Consider the following 23,899-nt stretch of genomic DNA (forward strand, 5'->3'; position numbering starts at 1 on the left):
GCTAACAAAATCCCTGCACTAGAGAACGCCAAACCGAAAAAATGTTCAATTTTGGCAGTTCAGATAACAAACATATGTGCGGCTTACTCTCTCAGGGCCTGTAATGGACGCTTATCGTCTGATATCCTGAAAAAACCCACCTTCAGTAGAAACAATTACAGGAGTAATTTAGATTTTGTAATCGTCTCTATCCCTATTTGGCACCATATTCAGGATTTTGAGGTCAAGGATAGAACAGAAAGCGATCATTTTCCACTGAGTCTATTAATAGAAGCTTCGTTGTTGCAGGGTGTTGTGGGTACATCGCTAGCAGGTAATGGCGTTAACACAGAGATACATGTTAGCAATAACAGACGAGTCCTCAAATGGCCATTTATATTGGATCATGGTGAGATCCTGGCGGAGATTTATACACTCTTTGCAAGGTCTTTTGATTCATTTGTAGGTTATAAAGATACAGAAGGAAATCCTATTCATTTTATGTCTTTGCACAAAAAAAATTTTTGTGACTTAAAAATGTTTGTAACTAAAATGCCCAAAAAAAACCAACAAAAAACACAGAACCTGTCCCATAGTAAACCATGGTATGATGGAATCTGTAGGGAATCTAAAAAGGCTCTCATATTAGCTATAAAATCTAATATTCTACCTGAGATAAAAACTGCTAGGAATAATTATAAGCAAGTACAAAAGGCCTCCAAAAAAGCTTGGGAGGAAGAATTGTGGGCCGATATGCTGTTGGCTGTTAAAAACAACGATAATGTTGGTTTCTGGAGGTTGGTTGCCAATAGGAACCACGTAGGGAGAGTGGTTAAAGACGTCCATTTGGACGAATTAACTTGGGTCAACCACTTTACCAACCTCTACAAAAAATATGAAGATATTGGAACAGATGTGGATGCTCCATGTCTTGAATACCCCACAGAGTGTATGGGTTTTACAATAGCCGAAACAGAGTCGGCAATTAATTTAGTAAAGACAGGTAAAGCACCAGGTTTGGACAAGATCCCCGGCGATCTTTACAAACATGACTTAACAACCTGGGCACCATATATAAACTACTTGTGTAATATATTATCCCTTTGCTTAGATTTCCCTGAAAGTTGGCGTGGGGCTGAAATTTTTTAATCTATAAGAAAGGGGATCGGACGGACCCCTCTAATTACCGGCCAATCAGCTTGATGGACATCCTCCAGAAAATGTATTCACGACACATACTAACTCGTGTCAGTGACTGGATGGACGAGAATGCAATTTTAACGAAATTCCAAGCTGGGTTCCGTAGTAAAGTAAGCACAATTGACCAGATATTTAGATTCTGCTGTCTCTACTGGAAATATGTACACATCAAAAAGGGTCATCTATACGTTGCTTTCGTTGATTTGAGAGCAGCGTTCGATTTAGTGCCTCGCAATCTTCTATGGAAAACATTGAATGCTGTAGGATTGCCAAATAGCCTTTTGGTTCAGATAAAAGAACTACACGAAAGGAACTTTGCGAAAATCCGATGGGGTCCAAATGGGGAACTACCCCAAAAAATCCCTATCGAGCGCGGAGTTCGTCAAGGCTGTGTTTTGGCCCCCACACTTTTTAAACTCTTTGTGAATGACATCCCTAAACATCTAGAAGGATGTATAAATGACTCACCAAAACTGAATGGTGAAAGGGTGACATCATTGTTGTTTGCTGACGACACTATTTTGATTTCCCAAACATAAAGAGGTCTCCAAGCACTACTTAATTCTTTTAGTAGTTATTGTAGGAAGAAAGGCCTGGAGATAAATGGGAATAAGACCAAATGTATGTCCCTTAATCCGCAAAAAACAGCCAAAGGATGTTTAACTTTGGATGGAACTGAATTGGAATCTGTCTCGCACTTTTCGTACTTGGGTGTTACCTTAGATTCTAAGCTCACTTGGAGAGCCCAAAGGGAAAAAAGTAAGCTAGCATTTATTCAGAATGTAAAGCCAATCCTTAGAAAACAAAGTTTGAGCACTAGTAAAGCGGTGTCCCCAGTAGTCGAATTATTTAAATTCAAGGTTCAACCGACAGCGCTGTATGGCGCAGAAATCTGGGGGCCAGGGTCAAAAGATTCCTTTCGCGTTTTGGACAATAATTTTATGAGGAGTCTGGTAAGGGTCCCAAGAGGTACTCCTCTAGTACCTCTTGAATTGGATCTTAACGTCAAAAGAACTGACCATTATACCATAATCCGCCCGTTAATGTTATGGGTTAGATTATGGAGAGTGCCCAAACTCCAGGACTACAGGGATGGGCTAAAGGAAATTATGGAATATGGTAATTCATTAACTATCCCATGGTTAAAGCATGTCAAGATTTGGCTTATTGAAATAGGTCTGATTCATTTCTGGGAAAATCCGGAACTTCTACCGCCCAACGCAAAATTAATTCTAAAAAGGGCATTTTGGAGTTGTATGGTAAGCAGGGTAACAAATGCTTCGGTGGCTGGAACTCTGGTAACAAATTTTCTGAGCTTTAAGGATGAGCCTTTATTCTAGACTTTTCTCGATGAGATAGAACCTCCCCTAGCCAAAACCCTTTTTCTAAAACTTAGGTATGGCAATTTATTGACCAAAACAACCTTAACACGATGGTCTAGGAGCACAATTGATCCGTCCTTGGAAGCTGATGAATTATGTACCATGTGTGACTGTAAACAGATCGAAACCGAGGCTCACATGTTTTTTTTCTGTCCTGCTTATACAATACCCAGAAAAAGATGGATTAAACCACTATGCTTACTGTTAGGTTTGAGCTTATGTAATCGGGCTCTAAAAATACTCAAAACTAACACTAACCAAGTAATAATATTTAGTGTTAGCCGATTCCTACATTCAATTTTTTTTCTAAGGAAAAAAAAGTGACAAAAGTTATAAACGAATGATGTATATTCCCACAATTAAACCAGCAGATGATCCTCTTAAAGGGAGGTTATTTGGTATATTCTAAAGGATGTGCTTAATCTTTTTAATATATGTATATGTACAATTGTTAAAAATGTTTTATAGATGTAATATTTTGTGCTGGACTCTTTTATGGCATTTCTGCCGAAATAAAGAAATTTGACTTGACGAACATTAATAAACCAATTATTAAATATATAGCACACAACACACCTTACCACCTGTTAAGGACCTCTACTGGTTCAATTCAACCCACCAAATTTGAACTTGTTGCAATAAAGAACCTTCTGTATTTTTAGTACACCGGACTCGCCATTCTTTACTTGTAAGAGACATGACTAGTGGTATTGGAAATAAGGTCCCAGATACATGAAGGGCAGGGGTCTATGTGCAGGGTTGGAGGTGCGAATTAGTGCAGTTAATTTTTTACACCAATCTAACCAGTCCTTCAAAAATATTCATCTAGTTGACTCCACAAGCCAATGAATAAACACCTTCCTCAATATACAACTTGGCTGCAGTTCTTTCAGAAGTTTACATTTTATCTGCTGTTCAGGGGGGGAAAAAACTTCACCCCACTTTTCTTTCATAAGGGACTAAGCTTGCGACCTCCCATGAGAATACAATTTCTTCCACTTCACAAACGGTTGATGCTGGCTTATAAAAACACTTGTTATTTACCACCACCACCACCACCAGCTTAATTCCTGCACCATTTATACATTTTAAAATGTCATTTTTACCACTAACATCTCCTTTTATTCGATCCTTCACCTCAACAAAAAAGTTTAATTTGGCTATGGTGACACATCCCAGCCGCCAACCGAAGGCTAGTAACAAGAAAATGCATGGCAGGGACTAAGGCTGCCATGCGCCAGTCTAGGTCATGTTGTGTCTAAAGGAGGTGTACTGTGGACAAATGTCAAGTATTTAAAGCATGAATTCAGGTAGCAGGCAGTCTCAAATTAACCTAGCCAGATGAAGGTAACTCCAGATGACATCCTGCACAGAAAGCCACATCTGGACTTTGGGGATTCATTTTTGAGCATCTGGTTCATAGAGAGCTGACTTGCCTATTAAGAGTGCTTCACCTGAACTATTCAGGGTTTGCGCCTGTTCACAGGTAATCAAAATGTCAGAGCAAACAATTCACATTTTAATTTTTTTTATTTTATGGAGTTTTATATGGCACGTACTTGACCCAAAGGTATTGGGTATCAGAGCGCTTACATAGCACCAGTTGCGTTACATGAGGATGCATTCATTTTTTTGTTAGGAATGGTGAGATTTGCTCAGAATCACAGGATGTTTAGCGTCATTGCAGAGGCTCGAACACGGTACCCCAGATTCGAGGTCGACCGCCCTAGACGTTAGGCCAACTCCTCTCCCCATTCATGTGAAATACACAAAAGCAAGTGTGGATAAACACAGCAGGCAGCTTAGCCACATGCGACTGGCACTGTACTAATAAACTCACCTTCTTGACATCGAGTCTCACAGTCAGATTTTCAATCTCCAATTTACCCCGCACTGCAAGTAAAATTTAAGCCAGTTATAATAGGATTAAAGGAAGAAAAAACAAAAATAATCAACTATTTTTCAGCTTGCTCGGTCCAGTGTGATGTACTGTGCACTCTTGCAGCCATTTTTTTGATGACTTGGCATTTTATAAAAAAAGGTTGTGAAATGTGAAATAAATATAAATTCAACAAGAAAGAATGCAAGAAACCTCTTTTAGGGAAAATGTACTAGAAGCAACAAGCATAGCAAAGACACCCACAGGAATAACAGCAGAGGAAACATATGGCTACAGCAGGAGACCAATTATGATAATCAGTTTCAAAGTAAGTGGAGAAATTGGAAGTTTGTCCATACAGCTGCAATCAAAATTCAATTTCAGTGCATAATCCTTCAAACACATCCCGACTTAGGGTTAATATGTTACTCCCTCTCTATAACACTCAAAATGCATTTAGCTGATACATAAAGTTGCAGAACTGGAAATTGTGTCAGTAATGACATGGAGCGAGTTGCTCACAACATTCCCAACATTTTAAGTAAATCCCTTATGCATTAAGTAGCATTTGTAGCACTATTAAAGCACAGATTGGGCTGTACGGAGCTATATTTTACAGTACTTATTTAACCTCTAAAATCTGTAAAACGGAGTATGTCTCATTAGGATACAAATCAGCAACCTTTTCTTTGTAAAAAGTTCTCAGAAGGAGTGCTAAACTAAATGAACGCTCTTGCCTGCGAATGACTATTCCATCCCTGTGGACGGTTTGTATTGACTACAGTGAAAAAGGTGAGCAGTAGACGAGGGGCTTATCCCAAACACATGGAAACATGACGTTGCTGTTCCTCTCCTGAAGAAACCCAATCTGGATCCTTCTATATGGTCTAATTATAGACCAATTTATATGCTTCCCATAGTGTCCAAATTGAGCGAGACAGGTCAACAAACAACTCGCCAGTTCTGTGGCGCTTCAAAATTACCTTCACGCCTCTCAATCTGGGTTTAGAGCGGGACATAGTACTGATTAAGCCCTTCTATGACTCCCAGAACATCTTAAACGGCTCCCTGGATGAAGGCGAGACGGCCGTGCTGATCTTACTCGATTTCAGCGAAACCTTTGATAAGGTACCTCGTGCTATTCTCTTAGAGAAGTTGGCTAATTTAGGTCTCCAAAAGACAACCCTAGCCTGGATGACCTACTTCTTAAGGGATTGCTCCTTCCAGGTTACCTCAGTCAGTGCCTCTTCCAAACGACACTCCCTTACATCAGGGGTTCCCCAAGTATCAGCCCTAAGCCCTGCATTATTTAACACCTTTAACAGCCATTGGCTGACTTAGTGGAAAGTTGTGGCCTCTGTAAGAAAGGGCCCTCTTTTTGCATGGTTGCTCCCACTTTTTGCTAAACTGCTGATGTACTTTGACTGAGTGTCTCCTGGGTTCATGCTAAACAGGTACTCAGGGCTGATGTTTTTTCCTAAACTGCATTAAAAACAAAACCCAATTGGCACTCTTTGGCCACAGGTCAGTCCCTTGTAAATGGTACCACAGGTAACAAGGGCACTGTAGCCAGGGAAGGTCTCTAAGGGCTGCAGCACTTATTGTGCCACCCTTAGAGGTCCTGTACCTTTACACGCTCACAGACTGCCTTTGCCGGCTGCGTGTTTTGGTGCAGAACAAAGTGAAGAGTCGACATGGCACACATCCCCAGGTGCCATGCCTACAATCAACTGCCCTGGCTTAGATCAGCCACCCCTCTAACTCTATGTCCTATACCAATGGTGAGGGTACAGGTGAATGAGCCCTGTACAGCTACAGTGTCTAAGGCAATACTTAGATATTGTAAGTGCAGTAATACCATTAAGAGTATATGGTGCTAGGAGTTTGTCATTACAAACTCCACCGCCCAAAAATGGCTTAACTGAAAATTGGGAAGTTTGGTATCAAACTTCTCAGCACATTAAACCCACACTTATGCCAGTGTGGGATTTAATGAAAAAAGCACTCATAGGGCATATTAGAGATGCCCCCTGAAAAACAACCTAACACTAGAGTCCAGGCTGAGGGGCTGCTCGCCAGCTGCCACACCAGACATGCCAAGCCTCCTTCCCCAGGAGGGGCAGGGTCCATGAAGGGGACGCTTCAAAGGCCTGCCCCCTTTGTGAGCTACCCCAGCCCTTTGCTGCTTCCAGCAACTGGCTCCCACCGGTTCTGACTCCCACTTTGGGCGGGAGAATCGGCAGGAAAACCAAGTGAGGAAGGGAAATGTGCCTACGTTTGCCAACCCCACCCCTCCCGTGGGGGCAGTGAGGTGAAGCACAACTCTCAGACCCCGCCATCTTGCAAATGTGGTACCCAGCTAACCAGAGAGAGGCATTGCCCCCCCCCCCTCCTACTGGAGGGTGGCATAATAGGGGTGTACCCACCCCAAGGAAGTGACCCACTGGTCCCAACCTTTACTTACCTGTAATGCCCCTAAATTTAGTATTTAGGGGCAACCCTGAACCATGGCACCTCAGACAAGAACTGACCAGAAGAAAAGAAGAAGAAGGACCTTAGAAGCCGTGCTAGAAGTAAGAAGAGGACAACGCCCACTGACTTGACCCCAGCATCACCGGTCTGTCCGTACATCGAACCTGCTCCAGCAAAATCCCGGTGTGTCCTGCAGCCAGCAGTCTCAAGAACCCGAAGGACCTACTCTGCCTTCCACACCAAAGACTTTGTCTCCCGTGAGCACTGAAGTTTTTCCCCAACAGACTCTGGCTCCAGCCAAAACAATGAGTTTACACCAGACGCCCACGGCCAGAGTTTGAGAGGCCCAACACCACAAGGAGGTCTCCTCGGCGATCCTGGTCTGAGATCTGATGATTTCTAACCTGCCTCGAATCTCCAAGCGAAGCCTGAAGGCTCTTTCTGGAGGATCCCCCAGATGGCGAAAGGAACTCGTAAGAAAACCCGAAGCCTAAAGACACCCCAGCACCCGACACCCCAAGGTCTTGGGTGGCCGAACAGAGTGTGTACCAGCATCCCAACTTACCTGTCCAACCGGTGGTCACCTCTAGAAGATCTCCGCCCGAGCCTGCAGTCTTTGTTGTAAACGCAGAATTCTCATTGAAAACAACAGGGCACCCGATGCCAAAACAGCACCCGGCACCTCCTGCGGGTGTACTTTGGGTGCTAACTCGGATCCCTCTTTGCCCTGAGCCAAACACCAGGAACTTTGCTCCCACAACCCTGTGGCCTGCTAGTGAGCTGCCACCAACTGGAGGCCTCCTATATCCCATTGGATAACATTGAGCCTCAGCACTCTGCACCTAGCCGCCCTAGTACCGATGAGGGTGTAACAAGAGTGCACCCTTGACCCTGGGGGAACCCTGGTTGTAACCTGAGGAAACTAACGCCCAAGACCGAGTACTTACCCGTAAACCGATAACACTCTTTTCTCCCATAGGACTGCGTTGACTTACCTTTTCTCTAGGAAATGTCCCAGTGTGATATCTATGCATATCACACAGAATAAGTAATCCATAAAATAATCTATAAAATAATCAAAAGTAGTCTAATAGTAATTTCCATTGTATTGAAGAGATTTATAAACCTGTAACAAAGACATTTTCATTCAGCGTGCTTGTATGGTTCAACCGGCCTTAAAAAGTACCATTTACATTTAACTGTACCAGGCTTGTTTGGTTCTAGACAATAAATATAACTACATAAAAACAATTGGTCCGAGTTAAATTTTTGAGTGTGTGACATCATTTGCTGCATTGAGTGTGTACAACAAATGCTTAACACTACCCTCTGATAAAGCCTTAATGCTCACCCACACTACCACAAATATAGAGTAAGGTGCTATCTACTTTTACCTCTGCCTACCTTTGGGCTTCCAGTGGACTCTCTGCACACTATACCCAATTTTGGTATAGTATATACACAGAGCAAGCTTCCTAAAGCCTCACTTAATTTTCATACATTGATGACACGCAAATCATCTTCTCCTTGTTATCTGGTCAAGACCCCAACCCTTTGGTCTTTAAAGCCTTCTTGGGCCAGGTTGCCATGTGGATGAACAACAACTCACTAAGACTTAATGAAGACAAGACCAAGGTACCGGTGTTGGGCATGAACTTGGCACCTTGGGACCCACAGCACTGGCCAGCAATCTTGGGCACTCCTTCTGACCCAGCCCCCAAGGTCAACAACCTTGGCTTCCCGCTCGACGATACGCTGTCCATGAAGCCCCAGGTGGTGAAGGTGGCCGCTACCTATTTTGCCATCCTGAAATGGTTGCAATAAATCATTTGGTTATTGCAGCTCTGAGCTCAAATGATGGTTATTCAGGCACTCCTTACGTCGAGACTGGACTATGGCAAAGTTATTTATCTGAGGGCAGATAAAGCATCCATCAAACGGCTGCAAGTGGTCCAGAACTCTGCTGCAAGGATATTATACAGATACCCTAAAACCGCCCAGCCTCATCTGTCCTCCCAGAGCTTCATGTGCTTGCAGTGGAGAAGCAAATTCATTTCAAAGCTTGTGCTATGTGTCCAGAGCTAGATCAGGGGCAGGCCCATGCTACCTTCACAACCTGGTGAGATCACATCAGCCGGTCAGTCCCCTTCGCTCCAGCGAATTGTCCATGTGCATTGTCCCCAGAGTTAAACATACATGATTAGGAACCCGTAAGAAGCTGTACCTCACTGTACACCTTTCGCAGACAGCTGAATACTTGGTTGTTCTGAGTCAAAGGGGCCTGGATAGACCCGACCATCAGATTCAGCCCCAGGAAAACCTGTGTGGGTAGCTGTGCGCTATACAAGACTCACTAATAATAAGATCTTGCATCCGGACTCACCCGCGAAAGTAAATACAAAAGAAAAAATGTGTGCAAAGAGAAGTTTAGACGCCCATATTGTGTGTATGATCCATCAGGTTGTAAACAGTGACTGAGGTTGGAGCTCAAGTAGGCACAGGTGATACATGGGCCAGGATGATCATTTGGACACCAGTTTTTAATCTGACTTTCATTTGGAGCATAAGGCCTTGCAGTGGGTAAAGTACACATTCACACTAGGTTTGTTCTTCACAGAAGCAGTGCACAGGCTCTAAGTGGGTTCTCCATCACAGGTTTTCTACTTTCCACCTATGAAAATGTGGATTATTACTTGGCATGGGTAACTACCCAACTCAAGGAATAATCCTAACCTTTATCAGGATGAACCTCTAAAGGCACTAAATAAACCAAACCTCAAACCCCTGGTACCACGGGTACTAAAGAGGCTTCCATAGGGCAGCAGCGACTCACACACAAATTCTACACAGACTGCAATTGAAGGATGCATAAGATGGTACAAACCATGAGTGAAAATATGATATGACACTACGGTATGCCATGCAAAAACCACTGCATCTAATAAATGCAAGTCATTCCTACAGCAGGCCTTTGAGGCAAAAGGCAGGGTGCCTTATACTTCATGTGATGACATATCTGCATTAGCAGATATGCCCCTGTGATGTCTACTTCTATTACCGGACATTACAAATGAGCAGGGAAACAATCCTAAGGTATGTACCGGGCACTAGTCCAAACGAGTTTCCCAGCTACATAATGGCTTCACTGAAACCTTTGGTGTTTGGTATCAAACACCTCATATTAACCCCATGGATGCTCAGCATATTCCCCTCCTGTGCTGAGAATTTGTAAACCCCTTTATTCATGACGAGCTGGGCTCGTCATGAGCGTGCGAGGAGGCTACTTCATGACGAGCCCAGCTCGTCATGAGTGTGGAAGGGGTTAATAAACCCCCAGTGATTCGAGAAACAGATGTATTACTACATACACACAGAAGGTACTTTAGAGGTACCCCCTGAAACCTATCTGTCTTCTAGAGTGCTGGCTGAATGCTCCAGTCCAGCCGTCCACCAAAGATTACTTTTTGACCCCCAGGGGTGGAATTCCATTCTCTCAGGTGGTCAGGAACAATGCCTGCTCTGGAGGAAGGTGGTTTACACATCTTCCCAAAATGCTGGAAAATTAGCATTCCAAGGCAGGAAGCTTCAAAGACCCCACCGCCTTTGGTATACAAGTCGGGCTTCCCTCAGCAGTGAGAGGCTTGTCCACCCTCAGCCTAGATCCACCCCTAAGGTGAGCTACCCGATGTGGATACGAAATTAATAAGTCTGCAATGTTGGTGATGGCAGAATTAGGAACTCTGGGACAGGGTTATGCCCACTTCCCACGGGAACTGGTCACATAAGGTGCATGGTGATCCCCAGAGGAAAGTTGCCCATTGGCTACTACCTTAAATCTAAATTTAGGGAAGCCCATGGCAACACAAAATCAGATTCCTGCTGACCGAAGACAAAGAAGGACACAGAAGAGACACAAGAAGCAAGGACTGTGGAGAAGCAGCTGTTCATTACAGTTCATCAAAGCTTTATTTGGTTTAGATCCAACTACAGACGACACTGACTTGGCACCAACTGTCGGCCTGTGTGCGGTTCCCGACAAACTGGTTACTTTTTACCTGTCCGAGGTTCTTGGAGGCTAAATTTGCATGTTCTGTCCCACTTCTGTAAACTAATAAGTAGTATGCAAAAAGGGTGTTAAATGCTTCCTATGAGCAAATAATAGGCTGACCAGAATGGACTGAGGTGACTTCCTTAAATCTCCCAGAATTATGGCTGATGGGGGCTGTGAGCATCATTTTTGACACAGCAGTGTCAAATTCAGCATGAAATAATAATTAAGCACGACAACAGTAGTGGGCAAATATCCTATGGGATACTACAATATCTTGAAACACACAAAAGGTGATGGGAAGAATGCTTGCAATTTGTCTAACCACTTAGGTGGCATGGTGAGCAAAACAAAACAGGTTTCGCTCATGCTCTTGTGCCCTCAATCACTTTGTTCTGCACCAAAATACGCAGCCTGCAATGGCAGTGTGTGTGTGTGGGTGTTAAGGTGCAGGGCCTCTTAGGGTGGCACAATAAGTGCTGCAGCCCTTAGAGGCTTTGCCTGGCCACAATGCCCTTGGTACCTAAGGTACTATTTACAAGGGATTGACCTGTGGGCAGAGTGCCAGTTGGGTTTTGTCTTAATGCAGTTTTAGGGAAAGAACGTAGGCACTGGGTACCTGTTTAGCATGAACCCAGGAGCACACTCAGTCAAAGTACATCAGCAGGTTAACTAAAAAGGTGAGGCAACCATGCAAAAAGAGGGCACTTTCTTACACATAGTGAGCAAAAGAACAATGGATAAAACCCAGATCTGTGACTGGGGGCGAGTGGTTAAAAAGTTTCAGCACTCCGTAAATCATGTTTTTGAGTTTGCTATATTAGAACAACTGGTCACTCAAATGTAACAGTCAGTTCTATTTGAATGTCACCATAAGAATACTTGCCTTTCGCATCATCGTCGGAGTACAACTTCTTGGTCGACACACTGGCAGCCTTCGGAGACCTGGCTTTTTTTCGACGATGAGGGGATTTTGCTGGAGATGCACTACGCTTTCTTCGTTTGGCTTTCTTGCGGGAAGACTTCTTTGATGACTTACTCTCCTTTTCTTCTTGAACTTCAGGGGACAACTCCTGATGCACTCGTTTACTGCGTTTATGTTTGGAAGTTTTAACCAGAGAACTTCGAGGTTTAAACTCTGGAAGAACAGGGCCAAGGCCCTCAGAATCTGAATCATCGGAATACTCATGCTTGTTAATCTTGGAAGAGTAGGTTTCAGAAACACCCGACTTAAAATCCTTGCGGCCCTCAAAGGCTGAATCTGAATGTTGAGAGGTTGATGGTTTTTGAACCGCAGGTGAACCATGTTGCGTCTTTAAGTCTTCAACCATGCAGTCTTTGCGTTCCTGATCTTGAGAAAGAGGCTTCTGGCCTTGGGCTGGATAAGGTTGAGAATCTTTCTCTTGGGGTACAGTTGTCGGAGGCTTTCGGCTATGAAAGACAGAGGTTTCGGTCTTCTCGTTTTTGGAGAGAGGATTTTGGTGTTTCAGAGGCTCAATCAGAGGCGCTTGAGGTTTTTGGGTTTGAAGGACTGGAGTTTCAGGCATCTCTGTTTGTGGTACTAAGGGTTGTGTCTTCTTATCTTGGGGAAGAGGAATTGGAGACCTCTGAATTTTGAACAGGGGAGCATGAAGCTTTCGATCTTGAGAGAGAGACAGTTCAGATTTCCAAGCTCGCTTTGGAGGGGGATCAGACTCTCTATTTTCCTCAAAAATGGTTTCAGAGTTCGGGGTTTGGGACTGTGAAATTTGAGACTTCGGTTCTATAGGAAAAAGTGGCTGAGATTTATCATACTTTGCAGGAAGAATTGGAGTCTTCTGATTTTGAGCAAGTGGTGTTTGAGGCTTCCAATCTTGAGGAAGAGAGAGACGTGACATTTGCCTTTTAAGGACAGGAGTCTTTAGATTTTGAGGGGGAGTGGGTTGACGCTTTAAATTCTGATGTGGAGGCATTTGGGGTTTCGTATTTTGTGACTGCAGGGTGTGAGACTTCCGATCTTGAGCAAGAAGTGATGGGTGCTTCTGAATATTGGGAAAAGGAGTTTGACTCTTAAGAGTTTGAGGACGAGGAGGTTGAAGATTCAAATCTTGGGATCCAGGGGTGTGAGGCTCTTCTTCTATGGAGACAGAGTTTTGGTGTTTCGGATTTTGAGTTTCAGAGGTTTGAGGCTTCCCATCTTGAAGCACACAGGGCTGGTGAGCTTGGTCTTGGGATAGATTATGTTTTAGCTTTTGGTCTTGAGAAAGAGCAGTTTTAAACTTCGGAGTATCAGGGGGTGGATTAGACATGAGTTTCCTCACAGAAATGTGAAGGTTCCAATCTTGAGGGAGTAGGTTTGAAGCCTTTGGGTTCTGTGATAGAGATGTAGGCGGCTTTTGGTTTGGTTGCGGAGGTGGGGGAGTCTTGTGATCTTTATGTAAAGTCTTAGTGGGAGGTGGCTTCGGATCTTGGTCAAGAGAACGTTCTGGCATCTGCTCTTGGGGTAGATGAATTTGGGACTTCTGGTCGTGAGGTAGAGGAAGCTCGGGCTTCTGTTCCAGGGGTACAGCATGTTGTGGCGTCTGGTCTAGCACAAGTGACTGTTGAGGCATCTTGTCATTGGGTTGAGGGATTTGGGGCTTCGGATCTTCGGCTAGAGACAATTGAGGCTTTTCATCTTGCAGGAGAGGGAGTTGAGGCGTCTGGTCTTGGGGTTGAGGAATTTGAGGTTTCAGATCTTGGACAAGAGACAATTGAGGCTTTTGGTCTTGCAGGAGCGGGAGTTGCAGCTTCTGGTCTTGGGGTTGAGGTATATGGGGTTTTGGATCTTGGACTACCGACAACTGAGGCTTTTGATCTTCAAGACCTGAAGCCGCAACTTCTACTCCTGGAAGAGAAGAGGGTTTGTCTGCCTGGTCCAGTAATGGAGCCTTCTGATCTTGTGGGAGATGGGGAGGATTACGTTCTTGGGGAACAGAGAGTGTCGGTTTCTGATCTGGGAGTCGAGTAGGTTGATACTTAAGATCTTGAGATTGCCAATGATGAGACAGAGGGAGATCATGCTTCTGATGTTGCAGGAAGCTGTGTTGAGGATTCAGGCCTTGTTGTAGAGTTGGCCTAGGGTTTGGATCTTGAAAGGTAGGGGGTCGTGGAGGGGGCAAAGGTATCTGTTCAAGAGGTGGAAGGAATGGAGGTGTCGGACCATGGAGAAAAGAACCCTTAGGTCTCTGATCTTGGGGTGAAGGCATCCGATCTTGAAATAGGTGGGGTGCAGACGTCTGAACTTGAGGTGGAGGGAACCGAGGCTTCCAATCTTGGGGCATAGGAAGCTGAAGTTTCTGACCTTGGTGAAGGACTTGGGGAATTGGAAGCGGAGGAACCTGGCTTCTGGGTAAAGAGAGTTGAGGGATCTGCACTTGGTGTCCAGGAGGGAGAAAGGCTGGAACGCGGGGTGGAGGGACTTGAGGATTATAATATCGTGGAAGAGCCTGTTTATGCATCTGATCTTGGGGTTGAAACATCCAATTCTGGGATGGTTGGGGTTGCGAATTAGGGTATCGAGGATAAGGTGTTTGGACTTGAGGTACAGGAGTTTCAGGCCTCACACCCTGGGAGAGGCAAATTTGAGGAGTTTGATTTACAGGAAATAAGAATTGAGGCCTCTGCTCCTGGGGAGGAGGGGGTTGAGACTTCTGATCTTCAGGGTGCTGAACCTGAAATTGGGGTTGAGGCTTCTGATGAGGTGGTAGACTGGCCCCTGGCTCCTGTTCTCTGAACAGAGTGGGATGAGTAATCCGATCGTGGAATGGAGGAAACCTTTGATCTTGAAAATTAGTGGTCTGCTCTTGAGGCTGAGGTCTCCAACCTTGCGACAGAGAGATCTCAGGCCTTTGATCCGTGTGTAACAGGGACTGAGTCTTCTCATCTTGGGAAAGAGGCTCCTCATCGTTAGAGAGAGAGGTCCGAGACCTCTGATCTTGAGGCTGAGGTACCAAATACTCAGCTTGTGGGAGTTCAAGCTCATCTTTAGGCAGGAGTTGTAACTGTGATGTCCCCTCTCGACCTTTGAGTAGGTTGCCTTCAGACTCAACTAGGGATAATCGGTTTTCTGGCTCCTTATTTGGGGACAGAGGCGTTTCAGACTTCTGTTCTTGGGTAAAAGGAGTTTGAGACTCTTTACCATTGGATAATGTGGTGTCAGGGGCCTGGTCTTGGGATAAAATGTTGTCTGACTGCTGGTTATTAGCCTCTGAGGGTTTAGACATCTGATCTGGAGACTCAAGACCCTGTTCTTTTGCTGGAGTCTTTGGTCTTTGGATTAGAGGGATTTCAAACTCCCTATCTTTGGACAGAGGTGATTGATGCATTTCATTTTGTAGAAGTGGGAGGTCAGACAACTCATCTTTTGTTATAGAAGTTTGGGTCATAGGAGGGAGAGACCTGAGATCTTGGAGTGGAGGCTTCCAATCTTGAAATGTAGAGGCTTGAGGCCTCTGATCTGATGGAGAGTTGGATTTCAGTGCACCATCCTGTGGTAGAGAAGATTGATGCTCGTGTTTTTTGTATTCCGTATTTGGGTGTGAATTGTCTTCTACATCAGAATGACCACTGTCAGAAAAATAGGACACAAGAGATCCTGAAGATATGCGCTTTTGACGTTTAACATCTTCATAATAAGGATCATAGATTTCTGGGACAATTGCCTTGAATTCTGGTTTATTTGGTTCTTGGTATTTCAGGCTTTTGGATTCAGAGTCTTGAGGGCCTGCTTCTGCCTGGTTGCTAGCTGCATGGGGATCATAAGTTAAACCACTTGCGTGGCGGAATTCTGTCAGCTTCATATAGTAGAATTTATACGCTGGACTTTGTGTTTCCTTCAAAAACCTGAAAAGCAAACAAGAAAAAAAGTCTTGAACTAGGGTAAAATGTTGCAGGGATACCATCTGCTGATCACACTGAGGAGGACTGTAGGGGTATGTCTTGCATCAAGGAGAAAGATCTAGTCTGCAAAAGGCTGCAAAGTGCAATATGGACAATAACTTAACAAGGGCACATTTAAGAAATTCTGAAAATTTGTTAGAATTAAACTCAAATTCAGTTTGGTCCTAAGCAAAATGTAGTAAATTCTATATATTTCAAATATTAAATAACTGTTGCAAACCGATGAACAAATCAAAACAGAATGAACACCTAATACCTTATGTCTCACGAGAATTGAGAAGACCCTCTTTTTTTACACTATGGCATATTCTCTTAAAACCCATCCATCTTATTGTAGCCACATTTCTGGCCCTTCAATATTGCCCATTATGCACACTTGAGCAAAGGTATTGTGGTGGTGTTGCTTGAGGGGAGGTAAAAGATGCACTATAAAGCAGATTGTACCATAGCGGAATTACATTTGGTTTAAGAGATAAGGTTGTAAAAGGTGGTCAACAATTAATACACATCTGTGCTCAGGGTTGGGGGGGGTTGGACAGAGAAGCTGAGGCATAAACATAATGATGCAGGTAGTGAGGTAAAGAAGAATAACAGATGCATACATTTTTTTTTGAGTTTTAAATAGCGCAAACGTGATCCGAAGGTATCAGAGCGCTTTACATGAGCACCAGTTATATTACAGATTGACACTCATTTTCTGTTGGGCACGGGGAGATTAAGTGATTTGCCCAGAATCCCAGGATGTTGAGCACCCCCGCCGAGACTCAAACCCAGTTCCCCAGGTTCGAGATCAACGGCTCTAGCCATAAGGCCACATCCTTTCCCCATTGCATAATTAGAACTGCACTGTGGTAGGATGTTTAATGCAAATAAATGTTCATCAAACAAGCATTTGCAATGCAATAGGTCTCACATTTACGAGAGTTTGAGCTATTGGCATTGTAAATGCGACACCTATTGCATTGCAAATGCAATTTTTGAAAAGCGCCCCATGCCGTGCTTTCTCCTTAGTGTAGGCCACGCCCCTTTCTTTAGACAAGCCACGTCGAAAGAAAGCGGTGCAGCCACCTTTAAAGTGAAAGCGCCGCAAGCTCTTTTACTAAAAAAAAGATTTGTTTGTCAAGTTTGTCTGTGGTGTAATTTCGAAGAGATTGGTTGTAGGCGTTTCATAATCTCAACATTTCAGACCTGAAGCCTTTTCCATATTATATATATGCCACATTTTTATCTTATGCAAGTAACAACCACCGACAAAGCCAATAGTACTGGCCTGTTTGTGTAATGTTACATGTATCATATATATGGATGCAATGACAGAAGAAGCACAATACTAGTTGGGCAGCCCTCTATGCTAAGCATAGATTGATAGCTTACGTGTTATAAACCACGCTCCTAATTACATCGGACAAGCCCCTTGGAGAGACCACCTCCGTTTTTTCATCCCACTTAAAGCCCTGCATATGTTCCCAATTCACCGAGAGAAATTGTAAACTGCACATTCCATGACGAGGTGGTTAGGATGAAGTATGTCTAAATATGTGAAGATAGTTTCAGATATACGATATTGGAAGGCATCCGAACACTATATGCACATATGACGCAGCGGCAGGACCCGCTGTGCTGTCTGTGGCCCGCACTTTAACCAAAAGAGCTACTAGTTACCTTATTTTTTTGCCCGTGGCTATGCCACCTGATTAAAATAACATAGCATCAGCTTCCACTGCACTATTTGTGTCCCGCATCATTATAGACAGATCTCCCAGCCACATGGTAACTCTGTGCCGCAGTTCACTCGGTTAAAGAAAGCCTGCTATGTTTTAAGTCAGTGCCGGGGAGAGAGAACCACTTACCCGCAAACGCCGCCACTGTCGAGAGTCTTTCAGGGGGCAGAGAAATCCTTGTGGACAACGCCGACACCGCCAAGAGTCACCGGAACACCTGACTCCGCGCCGCCGCTCCGGGGGACCACAACTCCCGGCAGGCCTCGCGGCGGCGCGTTCTGAGCGACGCGGAAGGCGCCAGTGAGCGCAAAAGGACAGGATAAAGCCGGCTGCACCCCGGCAGAGCGGGGGAGAGAGAACCACTTACCCGCAAACGCCGCCACTGTCGAGAGTCTTTCAGGGGGCAGAGAAATCCTTGTGGACAACGCCGACACCGCCAAGAGTCACCGCAACACCTGACTCCGTGCCGCCGCTCCGGGGGACCACAACTCCCGGCAGGCCTCGCGGCGGCGCGTTCTGAGCGACGCGGAAGGCGCCAGTGAGCGCAAAAGGACAGGATAAAGCCGGCTGCACCCCGGCAGAGCGGGGGAGAGAGAACCACTTACCCGCAAACGCCGCCACTGTCGAGAGTCTTTCAGGGGGCAGAGAAATCCTTGTGGACAACGGCGACACCGCCAAGAGTCACCGGAACACCTGACTCCGCGCCGCCGCTCCGGGGGACCACAACTCCCGGCAGGCCTCGCGGCGGCGCGTTCTGAGCGACGCGGAAGGCGCCAGTGAGCGCAAAAGGACAGGATAAAGCCGGCTGCACCCCGGCAGAGCGGGGGAGAGAGAACCACTTACCCGCAAACGCCGCCACTGTCGAGAGTCTTTCAGGGGGCAGAGAAATCCTTGTGGACAACGCCGACACCGCCAAGAGTCACCGGAACACCTGACTCCGCGCCGCCGCTCCGGGGGACCACAACTCCCGGCAGGCCTCGCGGCGGCGCGTTCTGAGCGACGCGGAAGGCGCCAGTGAGCGCAAAAGGACAGGATAAAGCCGGCTGCACCCCGGCAGAGCGGGGGAGAGAGAACCACTTACCCGCAAACGCCGCCACTGTCGAGAGTCTTTCAGGGGGCAGAGAAATCCTTGTGGACAACGCCGACACCGCCAAGAGTCACCGGAACACCTGACTCCGCGCCGCCGCTCCGGGGGACCACAACTCCCGGCAGGCCTCGCGGCGGCACGTTCTGAGCGACGCGGAAGGCGCCAGTGAGCGCAAAAGGACAGGATAAAGCCGGCTGCACCCCGGCAGAGCGGGGGAGAGAGAACCACTTACCCGCAAACGCCGCCACTGTCGAGAGTCTTTCAGGGGGCAGAGAAATCCTTGTGGACAACGCCGACACCGCCAAGAGTCACCGGAACACCTGACTCCGCGCCGCCGCTCCGGGGGACCACAACTCCCGGCAGGCCTCGCGGCGGCGCGTTCTGAGCGACGCGGAAGGCGCCAGTGAGCGCAAAAGGACAGGATAAAGCCGGCTGCACCCCGGCAGAGCGGGGGAGAGAGAACCACTTACCCGCAAACGCCGCCACTGTCGAGAGTCTTTCAGGGGGCAGAGAAATCCTTGTGGACAACGCCGACACCGCCAAGAGTCACCGGAACACCTGACTCCGCGCCGCCGCTCCGGGGGACCACAACTCCCGGCAGGCCTCGCGGCGGCGCGTTCTGAGCGACGCGGAAGGCGCCAGTGAGCGCAAAAGGACAGGATAAAGCCGGCTGCACCCCGGCAGAGCGGGGGAGAGAGAACCACTTACCCGCAAACGCCGCCACTGTCGAGAGTCTTTCAGGGGGCAGAGAAATCCTTGTGGACAACGCCGACACCGCCAAGAGTCACCGGAACACCTGACTCCGCGCCGCCGCTCCGGGGGACCACAACTCCCGGCAGGCCTCGCGGCGGCGCGTTCTGAGCGACGCGGAAGGCGCCAGTGAGCGCAAAAGGACAGGATAAAGCCGGCTGCACCCCGGCAGAGCGGGGGAGAGAGAACCACTTACCCGCAAACGCCGCCACTGTCGAGAGTCTTTCAGGGGGCAGAGAAATCCTTGTGGACAACGCCGACACCGCCAAGAGTCACCGGAACACCTGACTCCGCGCCGCTGTTCCGGGGGACCACAACTCCCGGCAGGCCTCGCGGCGGCGCGTTCTGAGCGACGCGGAAGGCGCCAGTGAGCACAAAAGGACAGGATAAAGCCGGCTGCACCCCCGCCTCGCGGGACGCCCGGGGCTAAGCCCGGGCAAAGGGCGGGCCCTCTGTGGCCCTCCGTGGACCGAGAAGCCGGGCCGGGGCCATACCTTTTACGTCCCTCTATCCACCTTTCGAGCAGTTTCTTAATATGTGAGTCAGAACTTGTTATTTGTTTTTTATTCTTCTCGTATTAAGCCAGCATTCAACCATTAGCCACTATGACTACTAAAGTGGTTACTATGGACAATTTCCTTATAAAGAAGGTAGCGCAAATTAACAGTAACAGGAGGGCTTCACTGGGTTTGGAACACTCACCTACTATTACTACTGTACCAGAACTCCTAGTAACTGATCCTGATAACCCTGTGGCTATGGAACACTCAGTCCCTGCAGGCAAAGTAACCATTGTAACAGCTATGGTCCATGCAGGCCAGTCAGATGAAAACTTTTGTGCTCCAGTTCCCACAGTATTGGCTATATCATCAGCCACAGGTATACATGATCGTGCAACTAAAAAATCCCCTAGAAAATTTAAGAAAGCCCGAGTGAGACGGAGGGGGAAGCAAAGTAAGGCAAGTTATAAAATTACACAAGGAGGGGGGAGTGTGCCTGAAACTGCACCTCTACTTCTTGAGTTGAGATCCTCAAACCTGGGAGGAGTGGGGGATGCTATCTCACAGAGTCGACCCACAGATTCTGTGATGCTTATTGACTGTTTACAATCAGGGATTATAGACAATACTGATAATTTTCCCCTTGATCCCACTACAATGAGTAAGCTTCTTTTGTCCAGCACGCCAACTAGCTTATCTCTACCAGATTCATATACAGGGAATGATAATGGAAGGCTATCAGGATCTCCAAAAATGCCCATTGAGGCATCTTTTAGGTCCTCCATTTCACCGCCCACTATAAGAACAAGTAAAAAAAGGGGGGGTGAACCACTGTGTAACCGATCTCAGAAGATAAGGAAAGGGGTAGTTCAGTCCCCACAGTCACATACTGGTCAAATCCCATTAGGTGAAGAGGCCATGTTGGCCAAAATCTTAGAATTAATTAGGGGTGTGTTCCAACCGATTTTGGATAAGACCGACTTGATGTCCACACATTTGGACATCATAGAGAAAAAGGTTGAACAGAATTCCCTCCTTTTACATGAACTAATAAAAGGCCCGGAAAAAGCTAGGACGAATCCCACAGTTAAGACTAACCCTCCTGCAAAATCTAATGCTGTAATGCCCCCTATAACATCTGCTCCTATTACTCCAGTAATTAAGATATCAGCACCCGTGTTTAAAAGAAGGAAATTAGTCCAAGAAAAGGGTAGAGTGGGTAGCCCAACGACTGTGCCATCAACTCCCACATTGCAACCGCCTGCTATTCAGCTGGCGGCCCCACTAACTAAAGAACAAACTCAAAAACCTGGGGGATCCCAAAATCAGGGTGGGAGAAAAGACCCTTTAACAACTAACCCGAGAAATAAGAATCCCCCAACTATTGCCTTAGAAAAACCGAGCCATACTATAGACTTACCCCCAGATTGTGCCCCTTTTGTCATTGTAATGGCAGGGGTTCCAGAGCTACCTACAGGTAAATGGGAAGATCACGTTGCCTTACGGAACAAGGTTACATTCTGGCTCCGAGACAACAGACCGTTGCCTGCATCCATCAATGGAGAAATCGTAAGTGTAAGGCGTGCCCATTGGGTGGGAGTCAGACCTAAGGACAGAATGGGTGATGTAATAGTCATCAATTTCAAGTATTATATGGCCGTGAGGCACATTGGAGATTGGTTCGATGCCAGTAGCAGCGATGCCATCTCCACACATCTTTTATCCTATTTCTATCCCTACGCACCATCAAAAGACAATAATAAACAGGGTTGGAATAGGCAGCTATTTAAGCACACATCATACCGACAGCGGGGTTTTAGAAAAGTGGGTCCATGGGATATGCCCGGTTTAATGGGGCCACCACCGTTGAGGGGTTATCCTCTTTACGTAAATGCTCAGGACCCCCATATTCATATGCAAAGCTCGGAGGAGTTTTATCCCAGATACCAGGTATTAGACTATCAATACCCCCCTATAAATAGCCGATATCCATTACATCCTGAGCCCAACCTCTTGCAGGGGAGGCCAGGGTATAATAAAGAGTTCCACCCGTCCATGTACAATTTACCTATCCAAAATCGCTTCCAGATTTTTAATGGGCTGGACGGGGTGGATTGACAACAAGCTCAGATATCACAAAAAAAATTTGGCTGGGAATAAGTTTTATCCTTTAGTCTCTTACCCCTTTATTAAGGATATAGTTCCCCTTAAAAGCACTGAGACTTTGAGCGGGATTCCTCAAGATTTGCCAACTTTACAAAAGACCCCTAATACTAACAGCTTATTACTATGTAACAGTAACATCCAGGAACAGATGCAATCCCCCACAGCTGATATCATTATTAGGGGTGAGGAACAGGCAGGTGAAGGCCTGACCCAGAAAGAGAATGATTCATGCGCACTGTTGTTTTGGAATATAGCAGGGTTTAGGCAAAAAATCACAAATCCGGCATGGGAGTCAGTAATAAATGGTCAAGATATAGTGGCTTTGCAAGAAACCTGGATACAGGAATCAATCCATGTAAGTGGCTATAGAACCTTCTTTACACCAGCTGTTGGAGGTCATTTTGGAAGAGCTAAGGGTGGGTTGACAACGCTTGTTTCAAATCAACTTAAAATTAAACAAGCTCACTGCCATGTAAGTTCTTGTTATTTCCAAATTATAACCTTACGGAATTATAAAGGAGCTGTGGTGCTAATTATTAATTTTTATAACAATGTCCCGAGAGATGATATTCTGGTTGTAATGAAGCAGCTTAAAGATGAAATTCAGTTAGAGGTAGACAGAAATGAAAGGGACCTGATAATCATATGGGGGGGGGATTTTAATTGTTCATTATGTACTAAAAGGAATCAGGGCCTATGTGGCCTAATGACTGAGAGAGATATGTACTTGACACACTTTGATCATACCCTGATGGGGGACTTACTAAATGAATTATTATTTATGTTTGACTTGGGGTTTGCCAATGAATCTGCCCCAGAACCTACACCCTTTGTTCCGACTTTTGTTGGTAGAGGCTCATCGACAACTATTGATTTTATTATCACTTCCAGTAATCTCAATCATAGACTCCTGGGGGTTACGAATATCCAATTACCCATAAGTGACCACCTTCCACAATCTCTTAAGGTAGTAGATTTGTTCCCAGACCCATCGACGGCCGCGCCTCTAGTAGAGACAGCGGTTGATGTTGTCCTTGGGAGACAAAATGGGTAAACACTTAAATGGAGTAAAGTAATCCCCACAACCTTTTTTGAGAAACTCTGGGAGGTGTGCTCAAATAGTTTTAGGATTTGCCTAAGTGATAACTCCACTAAAGATCAAATTATTGAGCACTTTGGAACAATAGCTGCAAATATAAAAAGTAGCCTAAGGGTGGAGGAAAAACGCAGAGGCAAGGGGCCTAAGAGCTGGTTTAATACTGTATGTACAAGGGCTATGAAAAATTTAAAACAGGCAGTACACAGACGCCCTAAGGATAAAAATGAAATAAGAGAGTGTAGGAATACATATACTCAGGCCCTGAAAGCTAGGAAAACCGCATTAAATAAGGAGGCATTAGATTCCCTTTGTGAGGCCTCGCAATCCAAAGATTCCGCTGCATTTTGGAAAGCAGTTAATACTCCTTTCCCCTATGAAACCCACACGGCGCGAATCGAGATTGCAATAGATGAGGATAAATGGGTAGACCATTTTTCAAATCTTTATAAGGCACAGGAAGACATCCATGTTGGGGGTATTAACTCTAGCCTGGATGTACAACAGAGTTACAACCTGGTTACGACAATTGATGAAGTGCTCTTAGCCCTGGGATCAACTAAATGCGGTAAGGCTGCCGGACCTGATGGGATTCCGGCAGATCTATTTAAAGCTAATATTGAAATTTGGGGGCCAATGTTAGTACAACTTTTTAATGCAGCTCTCTCATCGGGCCTGAAAGAATCCTGGTTCACCTCA

General features: G+C 45.9%; 1 protein-coding gene across 2 annotated transcripts in view; it reads right to left on the reverse strand.

Moving 5' to 3' along the window:
* LOC144797830 (uncharacterized) overlaps nucleotides 1-23,899 on the reverse strand; it is a 127,302-nt gene that overhangs the window by 40,717 nt on the left and 62,686 nt on the right. For both annotated transcript variants that reach the window (XM_078668638.1, XM_078668637.1), the window contains exons 7-8: nucleotides 11,847-15,823; nucleotides 4,402-4,454 (exon numbers count right to left, since the gene is read on the reverse strand). In XM_078668638.1, coding sequence (XP_078524764.1) covers nucleotides 4,402-4,454; nucleotides 11,847-15,823 — 4,030 coding nt within the window. The remainder of the gene's footprint in view (nucleotides 1-4,401; nucleotides 4,455-11,846; nucleotides 15,824-23,899) is intronic.

This window comes from Lissotriton helveticus, chromosome 12 (genome assembly GCF_964261635.1).
Source record: "Lissotriton helveticus chromosome 12, aLisHel1.1, whole genome shotgun sequence".
NCBI lineage: Eukaryota > Metazoa > Chordata > Amphibia > Caudata > Salamandridae > Lissotriton > Lissotriton helveticus.